Source organism: Hylobates moloch, unplaced genomic scaffold (genome assembly GCF_009828535.3).
Source record: "Hylobates moloch isolate HMO894 unplaced genomic scaffold, HMol_V3 SCAFFOLD_7, whole genome shotgun sequence".
Lineage (NCBI taxonomy): Eukaryota > Metazoa > Chordata > Mammalia > Primates > Hylobatidae > Hylobates > Hylobates moloch.
In genome coordinates, this window is record NW_026652282.1 from 69,825,851 (window position 1) to 69,847,705 (window position 21,855).

Genomic DNA, 21,855 nt, shown 5'->3' on the forward strand with positions numbered 1-21,855 from the left:
GAGAGTGTATGTGTCCAGAAATTTATTCATTTTTAGATTTTATAGTATATTTGCATAGAGGTGTTTATAGTATTCTCTGGTGTTTTGTATTTCTATGGGATCAGTGGTGGTATCTTCCTTATCATTTCAGATTGTGTTTATTTGAATCTTCTCTCTTTTTTTCTTCATTAATGTAGCTAGCAGTCTATTTTTATTATTGTTGTTGTTTTTTGTCTTTTTTTTTTTTTTTCTCAAAAAAACAGCTCCTGGATTTTTTTTTTTTTTTTTTTTTTTTTGAGGGGATTTTTGTGCCTTTGTCACCTTCAGCTCTGAAGCTTGGTTATTTCTTGTCTTCTGCTAGGTCTGCGGTTTGTTAGCTCTTGGTTCTCTAGTTATTTTAGTTGTCATGTTAGGATGTCAATTTGAGATCTTTCTAGCTTTTTGATGTGGGCATTTAGTGGTATAAATTTCCCTCTTAACGCCACTTTAGCTGTGTCGCAGAGATTCTGGCATGTTGTCTCTTTGTTCTCATTAGTTTCAAAGAACATCTTGATCTCTGCCTTAATTTCATTATTTACCCAGAAGTCATTCAAGAACAGCTTGTACAATTTCCATGAAGTCGTGCGGTTTTGAGTGAGTTTCTTAATCTTTAGTTCTAATTTGATTGTGCTGTGGTCTGAGAGACTATTATGATTTCAGTTTTTTTACATTTGCTGAGGAGTGTTTTACTTCCAATTATGTGATCAATTTTAGAGTAAGTGCCACATGGCACTGAGAAAAATGTATATTCTGGTTTTTTTTGGAGGGGTGGAGAGTTCTATAGATATCTATCAGGTCCACTTGATCTAGAGCTGAGTTCAAGTCTGAGTATCATTGGTAATTTTCTGTCTCGATGATCTTTCTGATATTGACAGTGGGGTATTAAAGTCTCCCACTATCATTATGTGGAGGTCTGTGTCTCTTGGTAGGTCTTTAGTACTTGCTTTATGAATCTGGGTGCTCCTGTGTTGGGTACATATATATTTAGGATGGTTAGCTCTTCTTGTTGAATTGAACCCTTTACCATTATGTAATGACCTTCTTTGTGTTTTTTGACATCTGTTGGTTTAAAGTCTATTTTGTCAGACACTAGGATTGCAACCTCTGTTTTTTTCTGCTTTCCATTTGCTTGGTAAATTTTCCTCCATCCCTTTATTTTGAGCCTATGTGTGTCTTTGCACATGAGATGTGTCTCTTGAATACAGCACACCGATGGGTCTTGTCTTTTTGTCCAGCTTACCATCTTGTGTCTTTAATTGGGGCATTTAGTCCATTTTCATTTAAGGTTAATATTGTTATGTGTGAATTTGATCCTATCATAATGATGCTGGCTAGTTAATTTGCAGACTTGTTAATGTAGTTGCTTCATAGTGTCATTGGTCTGTGTACTTTGGTGTGTTTTTGTAGTGGCTGGTAATGGTTTTTCCTTTCCATGTTTAGTGCACAATGCAGGTGTCTTGGTGATGAAATCCCTCAGTATTTGCTTGTCAGGATGCATTTTATTTAAAAATAGAGGAGAATAGCAAATATCAGAGTAGTTTGTTCTTGCAGACTGGCCTTTCTTACCAGGTAAAGAGAGGATGACTATAAGTCTTTTTAATCTTTAAAATGACACATAAGGAAAAACTGCCACTTACTATATTTAGGAGCAGCACAATTAGGGGAATTTGGTTAAGTCAGGGGAACTTACCTCAAGAGATACTAGGATTATAAAATAAGAAATTTAACTGTAGATGATGGAATAATAGCAAGCAGGACTAGAGTAAAGGAGCAACTTAGGACATTTTAATATACTTAAACCCTCTTTCTGCATACCACAGAAGTCTGACTCTAAAGAAAAGCTAAACTAGTTTGAATCAGTCTGGCCACCCACCACCCCCGACCTCAGTCCATTATAGACATGACTTTAGAAGGCTTCCTTAATAATAGTTAAACCAGACCGAGATAGACCTCTTGTTTTTCCCTCCCCTAAACTGCAAATTCACCTGCAAACATTCATTTTCATTTGTATAATATACCAGATAGGCTGTTCCCTTTTTAGATTAGGGATTGTATAAGCTGCTTCAGATCATAAAAGTACTTATCCCAATTAAAAAACCCATCATCCAGTTACCTGGATCATATATACAGTATAAGATACTCTGTGACAAGCGTTAAACATACATATTATTTTGAACCAACAATCTGTTGGAACTAAGCTATGGCTTAAAGTGGTGGATTTCAAACTATTCTGTAGAACCCTTAGTTTCATGGAAGTCTTTAGTGGTGCTATCGGGATAAAGGAAAAGCCACACAGCCAGGGTTTGATACAGAGCTTCCCACCCCCAAGTTAGTCAGAGCAGCATCAAGTTTATAGATTTTATATATTGAAGTTCCTAGGGAGATTCTATTTGAAAGATATTTTGAAAGGATTTTGTTATCAAAAAAAGATACGAAAATAACTCTTAAATGATGCATAGTTAAGGCACTTATTGATATGCATTACTTATGTCAGGTTACTTGCAATTATTATTCAGTATTCTAAGTCAGTGACATGAAGGAGTTATGTACCTGTTAAAGTCCTTAGTTGATGATTTAGTTGAGTCATTCACCTTTCCAAATACCTAATCAAAAAAGGACATGTAAGAGAGAGTCCATTTCACTTTTACATGGTGTCACAAACACAGTAGTTAATTAATTCTCTATATTATCATGCTTTATTAGATACTTGCAAAATTGTGGTTATAGGCCGGGCGCGGTGGCTCACGCTTGTAATCCCAGCACTTTGGGAGGCCGAGGCGGGCGGATCACGAGGTCAGGAGATCGAGACCACGGTGAAACCCCATCTCTACTAAAAATACAAAAAATTAGCCGGGCGTGGTGGCAGGCGCCTGTAGTCCCAGCTACTCAGAGAGGCTGAGGCAGGAGAATGGCGTGAACCCGGGAGGCGGAGCTTGCAGTGAGCCGAGATTGCGCCACTGCACTCCAGCCTGGGGGACAGAGCGAGACTCCGTCTCAAAAAAAAAAAAAAAAAAAAAAATTGTGGTTATAAATTTGGGTTTCGTAGGACGTGAAAAATACCTAGCTTTCAAGCAGAAGAAAATCATCAATTCCTTTTGTGTAGGTAATTGTGAATATTAGATTGAGAATACTTCTGTTAAATTGGACATGACAGCTAAGGGGTTATTGGCTTGAGATCCTTAAGGACATTTTAGCTTCCATCTTGATTGGTGTAATTACCTAAAAAGTAATTGAACAGAGGGTGATGGCTTACCAGGGGAGCAAAGAAAGCATTACAGTATAAGAACATCAAGTCTCTGGTGGTATATATTTGGAGTTTAATAATTTATTTGCATTTTATAGGTTCCAAGTTTAAGAAAATTACTTATCCTCTGGGACTGGCCACTTTAGGAGCAACTGTTTGCTACCCAGTTCAGTCTGTAATAATTGCTAAGGTAAGTTCTTTTTATATAATAGCAACATTTCAGTATTTGTTTAAACTCTCAATGTGACAATATTTAAATGTTACACAGCACCTGCAACATTTAATTTTAAGAGACATAGTTGGTATCAACTCTTACGTTGGCCAAATCACATTAGCATCTCAGCATGGTAAATGCCATTCTTAATAGGATGAATTTGTGTAAATATAATTCAACAATGTAAAGGCAGATTTGAAGATTACATTCAGAGACACTGAATTAGAATTTATGGGGAGAAATACTGCTCCGTTGTTGAGGTATATAAACTTCAATTTTTATTTAAAAGAAGATTAAAATGCTAGCAGCTGTTTGGTTCAGCAGATTAACCTGACATAAGAAACAACCAGTTGATAGATTGGCTTCAGTGGTTTCTGAAGGTAAAACACACATACACACACACACACATACACACACACACACACACACGCACAGGAACTCAATATTGAAACCACTTAGAATTAAGAAACACCTGTATAAATGCTTATTATAGTTGTTTTGTCTTTTTCTTGTGAGCTTAAGTACAAATCCAGATTCTCTTAATGATTTGAACGGTTTTTTTCAGTATTTTATTTTTAACACATGTTCAGATGGAGAAGGAAAACTTTGGGTTATGCATTTTTTTCCCTCTTTTCCTTCTCCTCTTAATTACCAACAGTTAGCACTTCCCCCTCATGCTTGAAACAATGTGTAGTGTTACCAGAAGGACTTTCTGTACTTGTATTCCCATTACTTCATCCCTTTAACTATTGATGTAGAGACAGTTGCCTATCAATATTTTGAGAATGTCAAGGATATGGTGTACTATATAGTTTGTAATGTGATCAAACTATAAAAGCTCATAACAAAGGAAGAGAGCATTATTCATTAAGTCTACTTATACCTGAAATAATTGATAACATGGTAAACTTATTTTTAAAACTCTTTCTTAATAATTTACATAGGAATTAACCACTTAAATTAATAAAATGCTAGTATTGAAAGAAACTGTTAAGCTCATTTAATTCAACTTTCATCTTTTCTCATTTATCTATAGGGAAACTGTAGCTCAGAGGAGTTTCACAGTGACTGACTTGCCCAGCATCATACTGACCTTCAGATTTTTTGGCCTCCATGTTCATTATTCCTCCCAGTGGATGATACTTCCACTGATTCTTCTTCTTTTTTTTTTTTTTCTTTTTTTTTTTTTGAGATGGGGTCTTGCTCTGTCACCCAGGCTGGAGTGCAATGGCCCAGTCTTGGCTCACTGCAGCCTCCGCCTCCTGGGTTCAAGTGATCCTCCTGCCTCAGCCTCCCGAGTAGCTGGGATTACAGGCGCCCACCACCACGTCCAGCTAATTTTTGTATTTTTAGTAGAGATGGGGTTTTACCAGGCTGGCCAGGCTGGTCTCGAACTCCTGACCTCAGGTGATCCATCCGCCTCGGCTTCCCAAAGTGCTGGGATTACAGGCGTGAGCCACCGTGCCGGGCCCTGATTCTTCTTTTTTATAAGAGTAATGACATCATGGTTGCTTTTAAAAATTATACCTGCTTATCTTTAGATAATCTAAATATTTCAGAAAAGTTTAGGAAAAAAAACAACAACCCAAAATGCATCTATCCATACAAATATCCATGTCCACATTTGGATAGAATATTCTTCTAGACATCTTAACATGCATACACAGAGATAGAAAAACAGACGTATGAATAGGCAGATAAGAATGAGATCATAGTATGTGTCTTATTTTTGTTTTTTAAAATAAAGTATTAAACTGAATTTTACTTTACAAAAGGAAAAACAAAATAATTGCTGAACTTCAAATAAAAATTTTTCTAACATAAGAGATTAGTTTTTAAATGTTCTAGGGTAAATAATAATTGTTACTTTAATTCTTAGAGTTGAAATCCTTGCTTTTCTTTTGACTATAATAATATCATATTTAATATTTTACAAATTCAAATATATAATTTTTTTTTTAACCTGAGATCCATGATGGACTTTAGAGAGTCTATAGCACACCCTCCTATCCAAAACTTTATGAAAAGTCATGTATGTACAAGAAAAACCTTCTTATTTGACATAATCAGGACCAGTAGTTAACAATCAAAAATGTTAAAGCAGCGAGTTGTAAAAATATACATAAAAATATATACCCACAATTTTACTTCAAATTAAAACATAAATGTCCTTCTTCAGCCTGGCCAATGTGTTGAAACTCCGTCTCTAGTAAAAATACAAAAATTAGCCAGGCCTGGTGGCGGGCGCCTGCAATTCCAGCTTCTTGGGAGGCTGAGGCACGAGAATCACATGAACCCAGGTGGCGGAGGTTGCAGTGAGCCGAGATTGCACCACTGCACTCCAGCCTGGGCGACAGAGCGAGACTCCATCTCAAAAAAAAAAAAAAAGTCTTTCCTTTTTCTCTATTTTGAAGTAGGGCTTTTCGTTGAGTATTGGTCTCCTGGTTAAAGATCTATAACATCTTTCCATTCGTAAGCCATATCTGTAGTCTGTCTTCTACAATTTCCAGATTAGGTTCCTTTAAAATAGAATGAACAGTTAAAAACATTAAAAAAAAAATTAAGTGCAGAATCCTTTTAGATGTCTATTATTTCTCCCAGCTGTTATAATTGTCTTGCTCACCTCTAATTTCATAGCAGTTATTTTTTTAGCCATTCACATTTGAGTCTTTACGAAGCATTTAACTTAATTTTCTTAGAAACAATAATTCTTTTTATATTCATATTTTATCATATTAGGTTACATTTAGACTGTTTAATTACAAGTAAAACTGATGCAGCAACTTGGGGAAAAAAGGAACTTATTCTTAATATGCATACTAATCAACTTATGAAAGATAGTACCTTAGCATATTGGAGAGCACCTGATAGGGATGAATATTCAGCATTCTACAAACATCATTTGTAATAAATTAAAAAAGCATTTTATTAATCAGTCAAGTCTCCTAAAAGGATGTCAGGTGAGAGCTTTTTACTGTATCTGTATTTTTCTGAAGGAAAGGGCCTATAGCTTTCAAGAGCTTCTCCAAGGTATCTGTGATATTAAAAAGTTTAAGAAATGATAGTCTAGAAGGTCCTTTGAAAAATGAAAGTCTCACTCCAGTTATTCATCATTTTGAAAATACATTTCAAGATGGAACTACTCTTTGCTTTTTATAATTTTCCTCACAATATTTTTATTATTGATTTATGTAAAGAGTAGCAAGTATTCTGTCTTTGAAAGCTATAAAATATCTAGGAATAGACTTACCAAATAATGTTTTAATGCCTGTTTAAAAGAAAAATAAACTTTACTGAAGGGTATTTTTAAATTTTCACAATATTTAATTGATGAATAAAGATTGAATATATTCAAGGTGTACAACATGATGATTTGACATACATATACATTGTGTAATGATTATTACAATCAAATTAACATATCCATCACCACCCATGCAGCACATTATATACCCAGAACTTGTTCATCTTATGACTGAAAGTTTGTACCCTTTGACCAACATCTTGTTTACCTCACTGCTATCGCCTGGCAACCTCCATTCTACTCTCTGCTTCTATTGTGCGTATATATCCAAAAAAAAAAAAAAAAAATGAAATCAGTATCTTGAAGAGATATATGCACCTTCATGTTCATTGCAGCATTATTCACAATAGTCAAGATTAGAAACAACCTAAGTGTCTCTCAGTAGATAAATGGATAAAGATAATTTGGTACATACATAGAACAGAATGCTGTTTAGCCATTAAAAACGGAAATTCTGCCATTTGCAATGGCATGGATAACCCAGAGGACATTATACTCAGTGAAATAAAATAGACACAGAAAGACAAATACGGTTTGATCTCACTTATATGTGAAGGATATTTAACAAAAAATCTTGAATGTCTTTGGAGATATATCCTGTTTCTGGATGAAAGACTAAATGTTGAAATACGGTGAGTATTTCAAAGTCTAGAAATTTAATTCAGTTCTTACAAAAGCTCTGGATTTGAATGGAGTGTGATAGTCATTCACCTAGTATTTGTTGTCTGTCTGCTGTGTATTGGTTACTATAGTATACACAGTAAAATAGATCAAGAGGACAAAAGAGAATATCCAAACAATTATATTGAGTATATTTTTGTACACATGAGGGTAGGGGATTGATACGTGGTACAGATAGCATTTCAAATCAGTGTGTAATGGAAAGGATGGATTTTTTTTTTTTCCCAAGAAATGTGTTGGGCTAATTGGCTGTTTGGAAAATTACTCAGACCTTTACCAACTATCATGGGAAAACTAATTCTAGGTGGAATACAGATCTAATCATAAACTAGAATACTATAAAAGGTATGAGAAGAAATAAGAGGCATACCTGTTTAATCTTGAGATAGGAAAAGCTTTCTTAAGCAAAATACAATCTAGAAGCCATCAAAGAAAAAGTTGACATATTTGACTACATCACAATTAATACATTTCTGTAGATTACCATACACAAAGTTAATGGATACATGAAAAACAGGGAAAACTATTTGTAACATATATGACAAAGTACTAATATCCTTCAGGTATTAAGAACTCCTGGCCAGGCGTGGTGGCTCATGCCTGTAATCCCAGCACTTTGGGAAGCCGAGGCAGATGGATCACAAGGTCAGGAGATCGAGACCATCCTGGCTAACACAGTGAAACCCCGTCTCTACTAAAAATACAAAAAATTAGCCAGGCATGGTGGCGTGCGCCTGTAGTCCCAGCTACTCGGGAGGCTGAGACAGGAGAATGGCGTGAACCTGGGAGGCGGAGCTTGCAGTGAGTTGAGATTGCGCCACTGCACTCCAGCCTGGGTGACAGAGAGAGACTCCGTCTCAAAAAAAAAAAAAAGAAAAACTCCTATAAATCAATGAGCAAAAGATGAATGTGCCCTCTGGGAAAATGAAAAAAAGCAGTCTACAAAATAAGAAACATAAATGGCCTAATATGTGTAAGATACTTGATTTCATGAACAAATAAATGAAAATTTGAAAAATCATTTAGATATTGGTTTTTAGCCTTTAAATTTGACAAAGATTTAAAAGACTTATAATATCACTGCTGGTAAATAGGGTAGGAAAACAGACATATACTCTTGGTGGTAGTGTAAATTGCTGCAGTATATTGCTGACTTTCTGGAGAGCAACATGGTAATACTGTCAAAAATTAATATGTGTGTACTCTTCAGTGCAGAAATTTCAGCTCTAGGAATTTATCCTGAGGAAATACTATAAGGGTTATGGTCCCAGTTGTATGTATAAGGATGCTAATTTCATCATTGCTTATACTTGCCGTCTCCCTACCCCCAAAAAGGAAAACAGCCCATATGCTCACCAATGGGATTTGTTAAATCATCGTGCCTCAATAGGGAATTTGTTAAACAAATTGTGGTGCATACATTATAGAATACTAAACTAAGCAGCAAATTTAAAAAGTAGATCTACGGTATATAAAGTTATATAGAACCGTGCCTTTGAAATATTGTCAAGCTTTTAAAAAAATCATATCTCAGAATAATATGTTTACTGTGATCTCAAGTATTTGAAAAGGAAAACAAACTAAATACATATGTAATTTATTTTAAAATTTAATTGAAAACATAATTGAGATTGTATTGTATAATCTGTTCTGTAACTTTTTCAATTAGTGGTTCATCATGGACTTCCATTCATGCCAGTACATATAGATCTACTTCATCTTTTTTGAAAGATCTGTAAATATTAACATTACATTTGTTGTAAAATTTGTGTATGTATAATGTATATATGAATAAAAATTCAGGAAGAATATATGTATAACTTAACAAAGGTTGTATTTGGGGAGGAAGAGGAATTTCTTTATATTAGTGTATTACTTAACTTTTCAACTGTAGTATATACTTAGTAAAAACAATAAAAATATTTCTATTTGAGGATGGGAACATAATTTTTAAAAAATATATGTTTGTAGAAATTATAATCCTGAAAAACACCTCAAAACATCTTCAAAACTTGAAAAATCAATGGCTGTTGAAATCACTTTAACTATAATGAACAAAAAGATTGGAGAAGAATAGGAAAAAGAAGAAATCAGAAGTAGATTTTCAAAGAGAAATAGAGATGAATGAAAATAACAGTAACTGTAGGAATTCAGCCAGCATCCTGGCCTCTGCTTGAGTGTATTTGTCAGTCACTGTTTATTTTACCTTTCTACCAAAAAAGAATATTATTCTTTGGAGGAATTAGTTGATGCCTTTTATTTCTTTATGAATGGAGAAAGCACCATCAAATGTTAAGCAAAAGCATTAACTTTGTAGCATGTTAAAAATCTCATTTTCTCAATCAGCAGTTTATTATCTCAAATTATATTCCCCAAACTCCTGTTAATAGACACAGTTTTCACTTATATCAAATCACCATGTTATATACCTTAAATAGATACAATTTTATATATGTCAATCTAATCTCACTAAAGCTGAAAAAAATTTAAAAAATAGACATAGTTTTAAATTTATGTGTTACAATGTGAATGCAGATTATACATTTCTTATAACCCTTTGCATGACCCAAAAAATTTTTCATATAAGATTTTAGAAATGGTGCTTTGTGTTATATGATTTAGAGATTTATATCTTTATTGATTCTGACTTCAGTGTTCATATGAAATACCTGATAAATCTAAAATACATTTTTAATTTTAACTTTTAAAAATATGTTATTTGACTTACTTTTTGTTTTAAATAGGTAACAGCGAAAAAGGTATATGCTATAAGCCAGCAAATTTTTGGAGCAGTTAAATCATTGTGGACAAAAAGCAGCAAAGAAGAGTCACTCCCTAAACCTAAAGAAAAAACTAAGGTAGAGTTTACATGGAGCAAGACGGTCAACATTGAGTTTTGTTTGGGTGGGTGTTGGCTTGTAATGAGGGTACTGGACAGAGGTCGAGGATAAAATGAGAAAGTAGATGAAGGAATTAGTAAAATGATTTACTTATGAAGGAAAAATCTGTTTGGTAAACAGCTAGGATCCTCTTCCGAAGTAGAAGTACCTGCAAAAACAACTCACGTCTTGAAACACTCAGTGCCCTTGCCAACAGAACTCAGCTCTGAAGCAAAGACCAAATCAGAATCCACCTCAGGTTTGTTGGGTATAAGTCAATTTTGTTTTCATTCTTTTCTTAAATAATTTGATAGCATTATCGTTAGTGGTTTGAACTTAAGATGTGTTCTCCCCATAAATATTTTGTCTTTCTAATATCTGTGGTTTCTGTTTCTTTTTAGGTTATGAGGTACTTAGGTACCTGCAATTGCTTTAAATTATCACATAGTTGATAATACAGATCTTTATATGTGAGTATATAGAGTAGCACTGACAGGTTGATTAGGTGAAGCATTTAATATAACTTTATAAAATTTGAGCTATTAGGTGGGGGAAAATGGGCCTTCCTAGATTCTGTAATTTTAAAGGGATGAGTCACACCTACATAAAGAAATGTCAGCTTCCATTTTTTGTGCTATTTACCTATCAGTCTCCCTGTCAATCTTAAGACTGTTTTATTTTTATTAAGTTTAGTTTTACTAAGTTTAGGCACCAAAAGAACTTTCAGCATCAAATAGTAGAAATATCATCAATCATAATACTTATAATATTGCTAGTATTCCATACTGGCAATAAATACTTTGTGGGACCAAGCAGTGACAATTATACTTTCTAAACAAATACTGCTGTGATTTTACTGTGATCAAAAAGAAGGTGACAAAGTGTTTAATACCATTTTGACAATGTATTCCTATTGATTTGCATAGGTTTATGTATATGTACAATGTGAATTATAAAACCCGCTAAGTTGTCTTATTGCAAAGGAAGGTGGCTAATTCAGAGGTTGGGGAATAATAATAATATCCACCCTTTATCGAGCACATACTGTGATGCAGAGAGCTAGAAGTATATTGTGTTATTCAGCCCTTACCCACAAAGCAAAACAAAAACCTCTGCTGGATCGGTAATTATTCCCATTTTATGATGAAGAGACTGAGACTCAGGGAGCTAAAATAAGTTGCCCCAAATCATATAGCTTGTGAGTAGCAGAGTTCAGTTTATGGCCTAGATCTTCTTGACATCAAAGTCTAAGCTCTTTCCATTGTCTATAGATTATCTAATTTAAAACTGGAAGTTAGTCTCTAATTTCAGCCTCCTCCTCTCACTTAATCGTCATAAAAACTGTCATTGAATAACAAACCTGATTTGAGTTTTACTATTTTCCTCTGTCTCTCTCTTTTCTAATCAAGAGGAGCTATATAGTTTTTAGACTCTGAATAATCTACAGGTGACCATATTCTCACAAGAATATAATGTATGGTCATTTTTCCAAATGCCTGTTAATTCCAGAGTATCTTTATGAAGATGAAACATACTACAGCTTAACAGTGGGACCAAAACCTTCCCAAGCTAATGTCTTTTCCTCACACATCTAGATTCTGGAACCCTTTATTTGCCTGTCTTGGGTGATGTGGTATATGAAAAGCATTCTATGGAGACAATGCAGAGGGAGAAAGAGATGCCAGTGCTACTCATTCTTATCATAGATGTCTTGGTCAGTTTGAGCTGCTGTAAAAAATACCATAGACTGGGTGGCTTATAAACAACAGAAATTTATTTCTCACAGTTCTAGAGACTGAAATTCTGAGATCAGGGTGCCAACATGGTCGGGTTCTGGTGAAGACCCTCTTCTGACTTGTAGACAGCCTACTTATCATTGTATTCTCACATGGCAGAGAACAGAGGGAAGCAAGCTCTCTCAAGATTCATAAGGGCACTACTGATCCCATTCACGAAGGCTGTACTCTCATCACCTGCTCTAATTCTAACCACTTCCCAAAGCTCTCCACCTCCTAATACCATCACATTGGGGGAGATAGTGTCTCAACATGTGAATTTTGGGGGGACACCAACACCCACTACATAACAATATATCATTTGGAGTTTATTATACAGTATAACGTTCGGATTCACCATTTCCATGTTTCATATGTAGAATAAAACAATTTTTTTTTTTTGGTATGGGAAACAGTAGTGAATGTGAGCACAGGTTATAGAATAAGACTTGAATCAAAATCCCAGATCCAGCATTTACTAGTTCTGTTACCTGGGGCAAATTATCAAACACCTCAAGCCTCAGTCTCCTCATCCAACAAAAAGGGGACAATAATAGTTCTCACATGGTTGTGAGGATTAAGTGAGATATTGCATGTAAAGCACTAACTACAATGCCAGGGACATACTAAGGGGTATCAGTGGGTATTAAAATATATCATTATTATTATTTGCCTAGAGCAATTAGCCATTTTGATGAAAAACAGATTTTCATTGAGCATACTTAAGGAGCAAGTCACTTACCTAGTGAGCCTAGCCATGGCTATCACTTATCACCATACAGAACAGATAGGGTGTACTGTCCAACTATATGTTGTGGCTCTGAATATGAGTTCGGTTGTTCTCTACCATCTCATGTACATTAATGGAGAAAATTGCTATTTTGGGAATCACAAATTTAGAATTTGGTGTCATAGACCTCTTCAAGAATCTGATGAAAAGAATGAATTCACATTTTACAAATTAATGTCCTCTAAAGGAATTGACAAATATGGCCTTGCCAATTCTATGTTTTTTTTTTTTAGGTGATAAATTTGTTAACCTATATATATATATATATATATATATATATATTATATATAATATATATATATATAATATATATATATTTAATTATATTTAATTCTGCAGGTTTGTTACATAGGTATACATGTGCCATTGTTGGTTTGCTGCACCCATTAACTCGTCATTTACATGAGGTATTTCTCCTAATGCTATCCCTCCCCCTGCCGCCCACCCCACAACAGGCCCCTGTGTGTGATGTTGCCCGCCCTGTGTCCAAGTGTTCTCATTGTTCAGTTCGCACCTATGAGTGAGAATATGCGGTGTTTGGTTATCTGTCCTTGTGATAGTCTGCTCTGAATGATGGTTTCCAGCTGCATCCATGTCCCTGCAAAGGACATGAACTCATCCTTTTTTATGGCCGCATAGTATTCCATGGTGTATATGTGCCACATTTTCTTAATCCAGTCTATCATTGATGGACATTTGGGTTGGTTCCATATTTTTGCTATTGTGAATAGTGCCGCAATAAACATACGTGTGCATGTGTGTTTATAGTAGCATGATTTATAATCCTTTGGGTATATACCCAGTAATGGGATGGCTGGGTCAAATGGTATTTCTAGCTCTAGATCCTTGAGGAATCGCCACACTGTCTTCCACAATGGTTGAACTAATTTACACTCCCACCAACAGTGTAAAAGCATTCCTATTTCTCCACATCCTCTCCAGCATCTGTTTTTTCTTGACTTTTTAATGATCGCCATTCTAAACTGGTGTGAGATGGTATCTCATTGTGGTTTTGATTTGCAGTGATGATGAGCATTTTTTCATGTGTCTGTTGGCTGCATAAATGTCTTCTTTTGAGAAGTGTCTGTTCATATCCTTCACCCACTTTTTGATGGCATTGTTTTTTTCTTGTAAATTTGTTTAAGTTCTTTGTAGATTCTGGATATTAACCCTTTGTCGGATGGGTAGATTGCAAAAATTTTCTCCCATTCTGTAGGTTGCCTGTTCACTCTGATGGTAGTTTCTTTTGCTGTGCAGAAGCTCTTTAGTTTAATTAGATCCCATTTGTCAATTTTGTCTTTTGTTGCCATTGCTTTTGGTGTTTTAGTCATGAAGTCCTTTCCCATGCCTATGTCCTGAATGGTATTGCCTAGGTTTTCTTCTAGGGTTTTTATGGTTTTAAGTCTAACATTTAAGTCTTTAATCTCTCTTGAATTAATTTTTGTATAAGGTGTAAGGAAGGGATCCAGTTTCAGTTTTCTACATATGGCTAGCCAGTTTTCCCAGCACCATTTATTAAATAGGGACTCCTTTCCCCATTTCTTGTTTTTGTCAGGTTTGTCAAAGATCAGATGGTTGTAGATGTGTGGTGTTACTTCTGAGGTGTCTGTTCTGTTCTATTGGTCTATCTGTCTGTACCAGTACCATGTTGTTTTGGTTACTGTAGCCTTGTAGTATAGTTTGAAGTCAGGTAGCATGATGCCTCCAGCTTTGTTCTTTTGGCTTAGGATTGGCTTGGCAATGTGGGCTCTTTTTTGGTTCCATATGAACTTTAAAGTAGTTTTTTTCCAATTCTGTGAAGAAAGTCATTGGTAGCTTGATGGGGATGGCATTGAATCTATAAATTACCTTAGGCAGTATGGCCATTTTCACAATATTGATTGTTCCTATCCATGAGCATGGAATGTTTTTCCATTTGTATGTATCCTCTTTTATTTCATTGAGCAGTGGTTTGTAGTTCTCCTTGAAGAGGTCCTTCACATCCCTTGTAAGCTGGATTCCTAGGTATTTTGTTCTCTTTGTAGCAATTGTGAATGGGAGTTCACTCATGATTTGGCTCTCTGTTTGTTATTGGTGTATAAGAATGCTTGTGATTTTTGCACATTGATTTTGTATCCTGAGACTTTGCTGAAGTTGCTTCTCAGCTTAAGGAGATTTTGGGCTGAGACAATGGGGTTTTCCAAATATACAATCATGTCATCTGCAAACAGGGACAATTTGACTTCCTCTTTTCCTAATTGAATACCGTTTATTTCTTTCTCTTGCCTGATTGCCCTGGCCAGAACTTCCAACACTGTGTTGAATAGGAGTGGTGAGAGAGGGCATCCCTGTCTAGTGCCAGTTTTCAAAGGGAATTCTTCCAGTTTTTGCCCATTCAGTATGACACTGGCTGTGGGTTTGTCATAAATAGCTCTTATTATATTTAGATATGTTCCATACCTAGTTTATTGAGAGTTTTTAACATGAAGGGCAGTTGAATTTTGTCGAAGGGCTTTTCTGCATCTATTGAGATAATGATGTGGTTTTTCGTTGGTTCTGTTTATGTGATGGATTACATTTATTGGATGGATTACATTTATTGATTTGCGTATGTTGAACCAGCCTTGCATCCCAGGGAGGAAGCCAACTTAATCGTGGCGGATAAGCTTTTTGATGTGCTGCTTGATTTGGTTTGCCAGTATTTTATTGAGGATTTTCACATCGATGTTCATCAGGGATATTGGTCTAAAATTCTCTTTTTTTGTTGTGTCTCTGCCAGGGTTTGGTATCAGGATGATGCTGGCCTCAGAAATGAGTTAGGGAGAATTCCCTCTTTTTCTATTGATTGTAATAGTTTCAGAAGGAATGGTACCAGCTCCTCTTTGTACCTCTGGTAGATTTCGGCTGTGAATCTGTCTGGTCCTGGACTTTTTTTGGTTGGTAGGCTATTAATTATCGCCTCAATTTCAGAGCCTGTTATTAGTCTATTCAGAGATTCAACTTCTTCCTGGTTTAGTCTTGGGAGGGTGTATGTGTCCAAGAATTTATGCATTTCTTCTAGATTTTCTAGTTTATTTGCGTAGAGGTGTTTGTAGTATTTTCTGATGGTAGTTTGTATTCCTGTGGGGTCAGTGGTGATATCCCCTTTATCATTTTTTATTGCATCTATTTGATTCTTCTCTCTTTTCTTCTTTATTAGTCTTGCTGGCAGTCTATCAATTTTGCTGATGTTTTCAAATAACCAGCTCCTGGATTCATTGATTTTTTGAAGGGTTTTTTGTGTCTCTATCTTTTTCAGTTCTGCTCTGATCTTAGTTATTCCTTGCCTTCTGCTAGCTTTTGAATGTGTTTGCACTTGCTTCTCTAGTTCTTTTAATTGTGATGTTAGGGTGTCAATTTTAGATCTTTCCTGCTTTCTCTTGTGGGCATTTAGTGCTATAAATTTCCCTCTACACACTGCTTTAAATGTGTCCCAGAGATTGTGGTACGTTGTGTCTTTGTTCTCATTGGTTTCAAAGAACATCTTTATTTCTGCCTTTATTTCGTTATGTACCTAATAGTCATTCAGGAGCACGTTGTTCAGTTTCCATGTAGTTGAGCGGTTTCGAGTGAGTTTCTTAATCCTGAGTTCTAATTTGATTGCACTGTGGTCTGAGAGATACTTTGTTGTAATTTCTGTTCTTTTATATTTGCTGAGGAGTGCTTTACTTCCAACTATGTGGTCAATTTTGGAATAGGTGTGGTGTGGTGCTGAGAAGAATGTATATTCTGTTGATTTGGGGTGGAGAGTTCTGTAGATGTCTGTTAGATCTGCTTGGTGCAGAGCTGAGTTCAAGTCCTGGATATCCTTGTTAACCTTCTGTGTCATTGATCTGTCTAATGTTGACAGTGGGATGTTAAAGTCTCCCATTTTTATTGTGTGGAAGTCTAAAGTCTCTTTGTAGGTCTCTAAGGACTTTCGCTTTATGAATCTGGGTGCTCCTGTATTGGGTGCATATATATTTAGAATAGTTAGCACTTGTTGAATTGTTCCCTTTAGCATTATGTAATGGCCTTCTTTGTCTCTTTTGATGTTTTTTGGTTTAAAGTCTGTTTTATCAGAGGCTAGAATTGCAACCCCTGCTATTTTTTGCTTTCTATCTGCTTGTTAGATCTTCCTCCTTCCCTTTATTTTGAGCCTATGTGTGTCTCTGCACGTGAGATCGGTCTCCTAAATACAGCACACTGATGGGTCTTGACTCTTTATCCAATTTGCCAGTCTGTGTCTTTTAATTGGGGCATTTAGCCCATTTACATTTAAGGTTAATATTGTTATGTGTGAATTTGATCCTGTCGTTATGATGTTAGCTGGTTATTTTGCCAGTTAGTTGATGCAGTTTTTTCCTAGCATCGATGGTCTTTACAATTTAGCATGTTTTTGCAGTGGTTGGTACTGGTTGTTCCTTTCCATGTTTAGTGCTTCCTTCAGGAGCTCTTGTAAGAAAGGACTGATGGTGACAAAATCTCTCAGCATTTGCTTGTCTGTAAAGGATTTTGTTTCTCCTTCACTTACAAAGCTTAGTTTGGCTGGATATGAAATTCTGGGTTGAAAATTCTTTTCTTTAAGAATGTTGAATATCGGCCCCCACTCTCTTCTGGCTTGTAGAGTTTCTGCTGAGAGATCTGCTGTTAGTCTGATAGGCTTCCCTTTGTGGATAACCTGACCTTTCTCTCTGGCTGCCCTTCCAACAGACCTGCAGCTGAGGGTCCTGACTGTTAGAAGGAAAACTAACAAACAGAAAGGAATTTTTTCCTTCATTTCAACTTTGGTGAATCTGACAGTTATGTGTCTTGGGGTTGCTCTTCTCGAGGAGTATCTTTGTGGTGTTCTCTGTATTTCCTGAATTTGAATGTTGGCCTGCCTTGCTAGGTTGGGGAAGTTCTCCTGGATAATTAATCCTGCAGAGTGTTTTCCAACTTGGTTCCATTCTCCCTGTCACTTTCAGGTACACCAATCAAATGTAGATTTGGTCTTTTCTCATAGTCCCATATTTCTTGGAGGCTTTCTTCATTTCTTTTTACTCTTTTGTCTGTAAACTTCTCTTCTCGCTTTATTTCATTAATTTTTCATTAATTCAATCACTGATACCCTTTCTTCCACTTGATCGAATCAGCTATTGAAGCTTGTGTGTGAGTCATGGAGCTGTCGTGCCATGATTTGCAGCTCCATCAGGTCATTTAAGGTCTTCTCTACACTGTTCTAGTTAGCCATTCATCTAATATTTTTGCAAGGTTTTTAGCTTCCTTGTGGTGGATTCGAACATTCTCCTTTAGCTTGGAGAAATTTGTTATTACTGACCTTCTGAAGCCTACTTCTGTCAGCTCGTCAAAATCATTCTCCATCCATCTTTGTTCCATTGATGGCAAGGAGCTGTGATCCTTTGGAGGAGAAGAGGTTCTCTGGTTTTTAGAATTTTCAGATTTTCTACTCTGGTTTCTCCCCATCTTTGTGGTTTTATCTACCTTTGATCTTTGATGCTGGTGACCTACAGATGGGGTTTTGGTGTGGATGTCCTTTTTGTTGATGTTGATGCTATTCCTTTCTGTTTGTTAGTTTTCCTTCTAACAGTCAGGACCCTCAGCTGCAGGTCTGTTGGAATTTGCTAAAGGCCCACTCCATCCGTGTTTGCCTGGGTATCCCGAGCAGAGGCTGCAGAACAGCAAATATGGCAGAACAGCAAATATTGCTGCCTGATCCTTCTTCCGGAAGCTTTGTCCCAGAGGGACACCCGCATGTATGAGATGTCCTGACTCACTATTTTTGTATATTCTGCAAGCTAACAGTGATGGTTGAAAAAAAATCAAAAGAACAATATTTCATAGCAAGTGAAAATTACATGAAATTCAGATGTCAATGTCCAGAAATAATGTTTTATTAGAACATACCCACACACATTGATCTATGTATTGTCTATGGCTGCTTTTAAACTACAATGGCAGAGTCAAGCACTTGTGACAGAGACCATATGGTTCACAAAGTCAAAAATATTTACTACTGACCTTTTGCAGAAAAGTTTGCCAATTCCTCTTCTAGAGCGAGGGCATGTGCCACATATGCATGACCCATGTCCCCCTTATGGTAGTTGCCAGATTTTTTGTGGATTCGGAGACTAAATAGCCAAACTCAAAACCTCTTAAGGGCAAAATCGAATTTCCTACAGTTTTTTGGTGCTGTGGAGACAGAAACTAGTCAGACCGTCAGTCAGAAGCTTGGGAGTGCCATAGGTGAACCGGGAGGAACCAGAGGTTAACTGACTCTTACTAAAATTAGAACGCAGCCCAGACCCAGCTCAATGCCTGACTAGATTGAGATGATAAGTGTTTCACCCTTTGTAAAGAGAGAAAGGGCACCCCTGTCTGGTGCCCTTTATCTTCTGGAGCGTCTACCTTTCTTTTATACATAATGTCCAGTATACAAACAAACAAAATACTAGTTATGCAAAAAGGCAGGAAGATGTGACTGACAGTCAAAAGAAAAAATACATAAATATAACAATAACAGCAGACCCACAGATGACCTAAATATTGAAGTTAACTGAAAAGGACTTTACAATAACTATAATTAAAATATTAAATAGAAAAAAAGATGGACAAAATGGATGAAAAGATGGAGAATGTCACAGGGACTTGGAATCTGTTAAAAAATTCTAGTGGATATTCTAGAAGTGAAAAATACAGTACCCGAAATTAAGAACTCATTGGATGGGTTTAACAGCAGACTATTTACCAGAAAGCACAGAATTAATGAATTCAAAGACAAGTCAATAAAAAATAGCCAAACTGAAGCACACAGAGAAAAAAGGAATGGAAAAGTTTGAGAAAGTACTTTATAGTGACTAGTGTCTTTAAGTATTTGAGTTGCTAAGAAGCTGAATGCTGAATGTCATCCTGATTTTATACACAAGAAACCAAAAGAGAATTTGTAACAATCCTAACTTCACTAGCAATTTATTAGTTATCTGTCTCTTTTTTTGTAACTAACTTGCTTAAAATATCAATGAGATAACATGTGAACTAAATTATCAGTTATGTGATATTATCAGATACCACATAAGGGCTATTTGAGACTATAATTCATTGCTGTCTTATAACTTTAAACATGTTTCTTTCCTATTTGTAATAACACCAACTTTTTGAATAGTCTGCTAAAAAGCTTTAAGCAGAAAATGTTCTTATTAGAGAGCAAGCGTATAAAATTGCAAAGGAATGCATCATGATGATTAGGGCATTCAGATTCAAGAAGAGTTTTATGACAGCTTATTCTTTGGGAGTGTAAGAGAGCCCTTAATCCATTGAAGAGATGAAGACATTTCTAAGAAAGATATAATTCTTAGTTGCTTGTAAGAGCATGAGATGAAGCTTTTTTTTTTTTGAGATGTTGTCTCGCTCTGTCACCCAGGCTGGAGTGCAGTGGTGCGATCTCGGCTCACTGTAACCTCTGCCTCCCAGGTTCAAGCGATTCTCCTGTCTCAGCCTCCCAAGTAACTGAGACCACAGGCACCTGCCACCATGCCCAGCTAATTTTTTGTCTTTTTGGTAAAGACGGGCTTTCACTGTGTTAGCCAGGATGGTCTTGATCTCCTGACCTTGTGATCCACCCACCTCGGCCTCCCAAAGTGCTGGGATTACATGCTTGAGCTACCACGCCCCGCCTTTGAGATGAAGCTTTTTAAAAAGATGAATCAAATGACAGGCCAAGTGGTTCTAAACCAGAGAGATCCATATCACAATTACTTGAGGGTTTTTTTTTTTCTCAAAATTCATAGGTCCAGACTCTACCAAGAATTGTAAATCTGAATCTCCAGAGGTGAGGCCTCTAAGCAGGTGGATTTTAGGAAGAGCTTTACAGGGGATTCTGATACATATTACTCTCGCTAATAATCTCTGTTTTAAGTTGTGAATAAATTAAAATCTTGAAGCCTTTTAAGAAGTTTTGAGGGGTGATATAAAGGCAAAAGAATCTTTCTAATTCCGGAAATTGGGGTAAGCTGAATCTTTCACCAAACTTTGAACAAGAATATAAATTAAGGAAGTATTTAGAAGTGCTAGAGAACTTAGTTGATGGACATTGTTAAGCAAATTTGACACATTGAGATTTACATAAAATAATTATTTGTCACATGCCTACTATATAGTGTTTTCTGCTTGATAAAACTTGTTGCACACTTTTCACTTGTACTGAGTGATGGTTCCCACCAGATGGCTGTAGAGATACAGCAGAACCACCAGTGGATTCCTAACCATTTTTTGTGCTACAGCCTCTTCTCAGAATAATGTTTTCAAATGCAGAAAATAAAACACATAGTAATGTATGAACTTCCTTAAGTGTATTAAACAACAATATCTAACAATAGGTCTAACAACTTTTAATTTTTAAGTAGCAGTGAGTGTGAATATTTTGAGATAATCTGCAACTATAATGTAATAAGATACCTGTGATTTCTGTTGGTGACAAAGAAATCTAAGGTACTGCTGATACTATTGTGTTTTGTTGCCTGTATACATTATTGAAGACAATGTCCATTTAACTCAGAGGTAAGTGAAAATAATGACACATTTTCCTCATCCAAGTTAATAGATCACATGAGTTCTATAACATACCCCCAGAGACATGAGGTTAAGAATTTATTCTGTGGAGAGCTGCATTACCTGTACCATCATGAATATTAATTACTTATGAATCTGGTTGTTTTGTTAATATATTTGGTGATGAAGTTACACATAGGTGTGTCACACTGTAAAATATGTTTCAGAAAAGATAGGTATAAGATAAATCATTATATTCCAATTTCTCTCCTTTGTTTTCATTATAAAACTAAATTAAATTCTTTTATGCAGAAAAGGTATGGTTCCCAAATGTAATAAAATTAATTTTGAAATGAATCCGATTTTGAACATATTTAAAATAAAAACAAATTTCTGAAAAAATGTT

At 35.8% G+C, this 21,855-nt stretch overlaps 1 protein-coding gene across 2 annotated transcripts in view; it reads left to right on the plus strand.

Annotated features, from left to right (window-relative positions):
* The window catches only part of APOOL (apolipoprotein O like), an 85,360-nt gene that overhangs the window by 57,460 nt on the left and 6,045 nt on the right, over window positions 1–21,855 (plus strand). For both annotated transcript variants that reach the window (XM_032757242.2, XM_032757241.2), the window contains 3 exons: window positions 3,361–3,452; window positions 10,206–10,319; window positions 10,482–10,599. In XM_032757242.2, coding sequence (XP_032613133.1) covers window positions 3,361–3,452; window positions 10,206–10,319; window positions 10,482–10,599 — 324 coding nt within the window. The remainder of the gene's footprint in view (window positions 1–3,360; window positions 3,453–10,205; window positions 10,320–10,481; window positions 10,600–21,855) is intronic.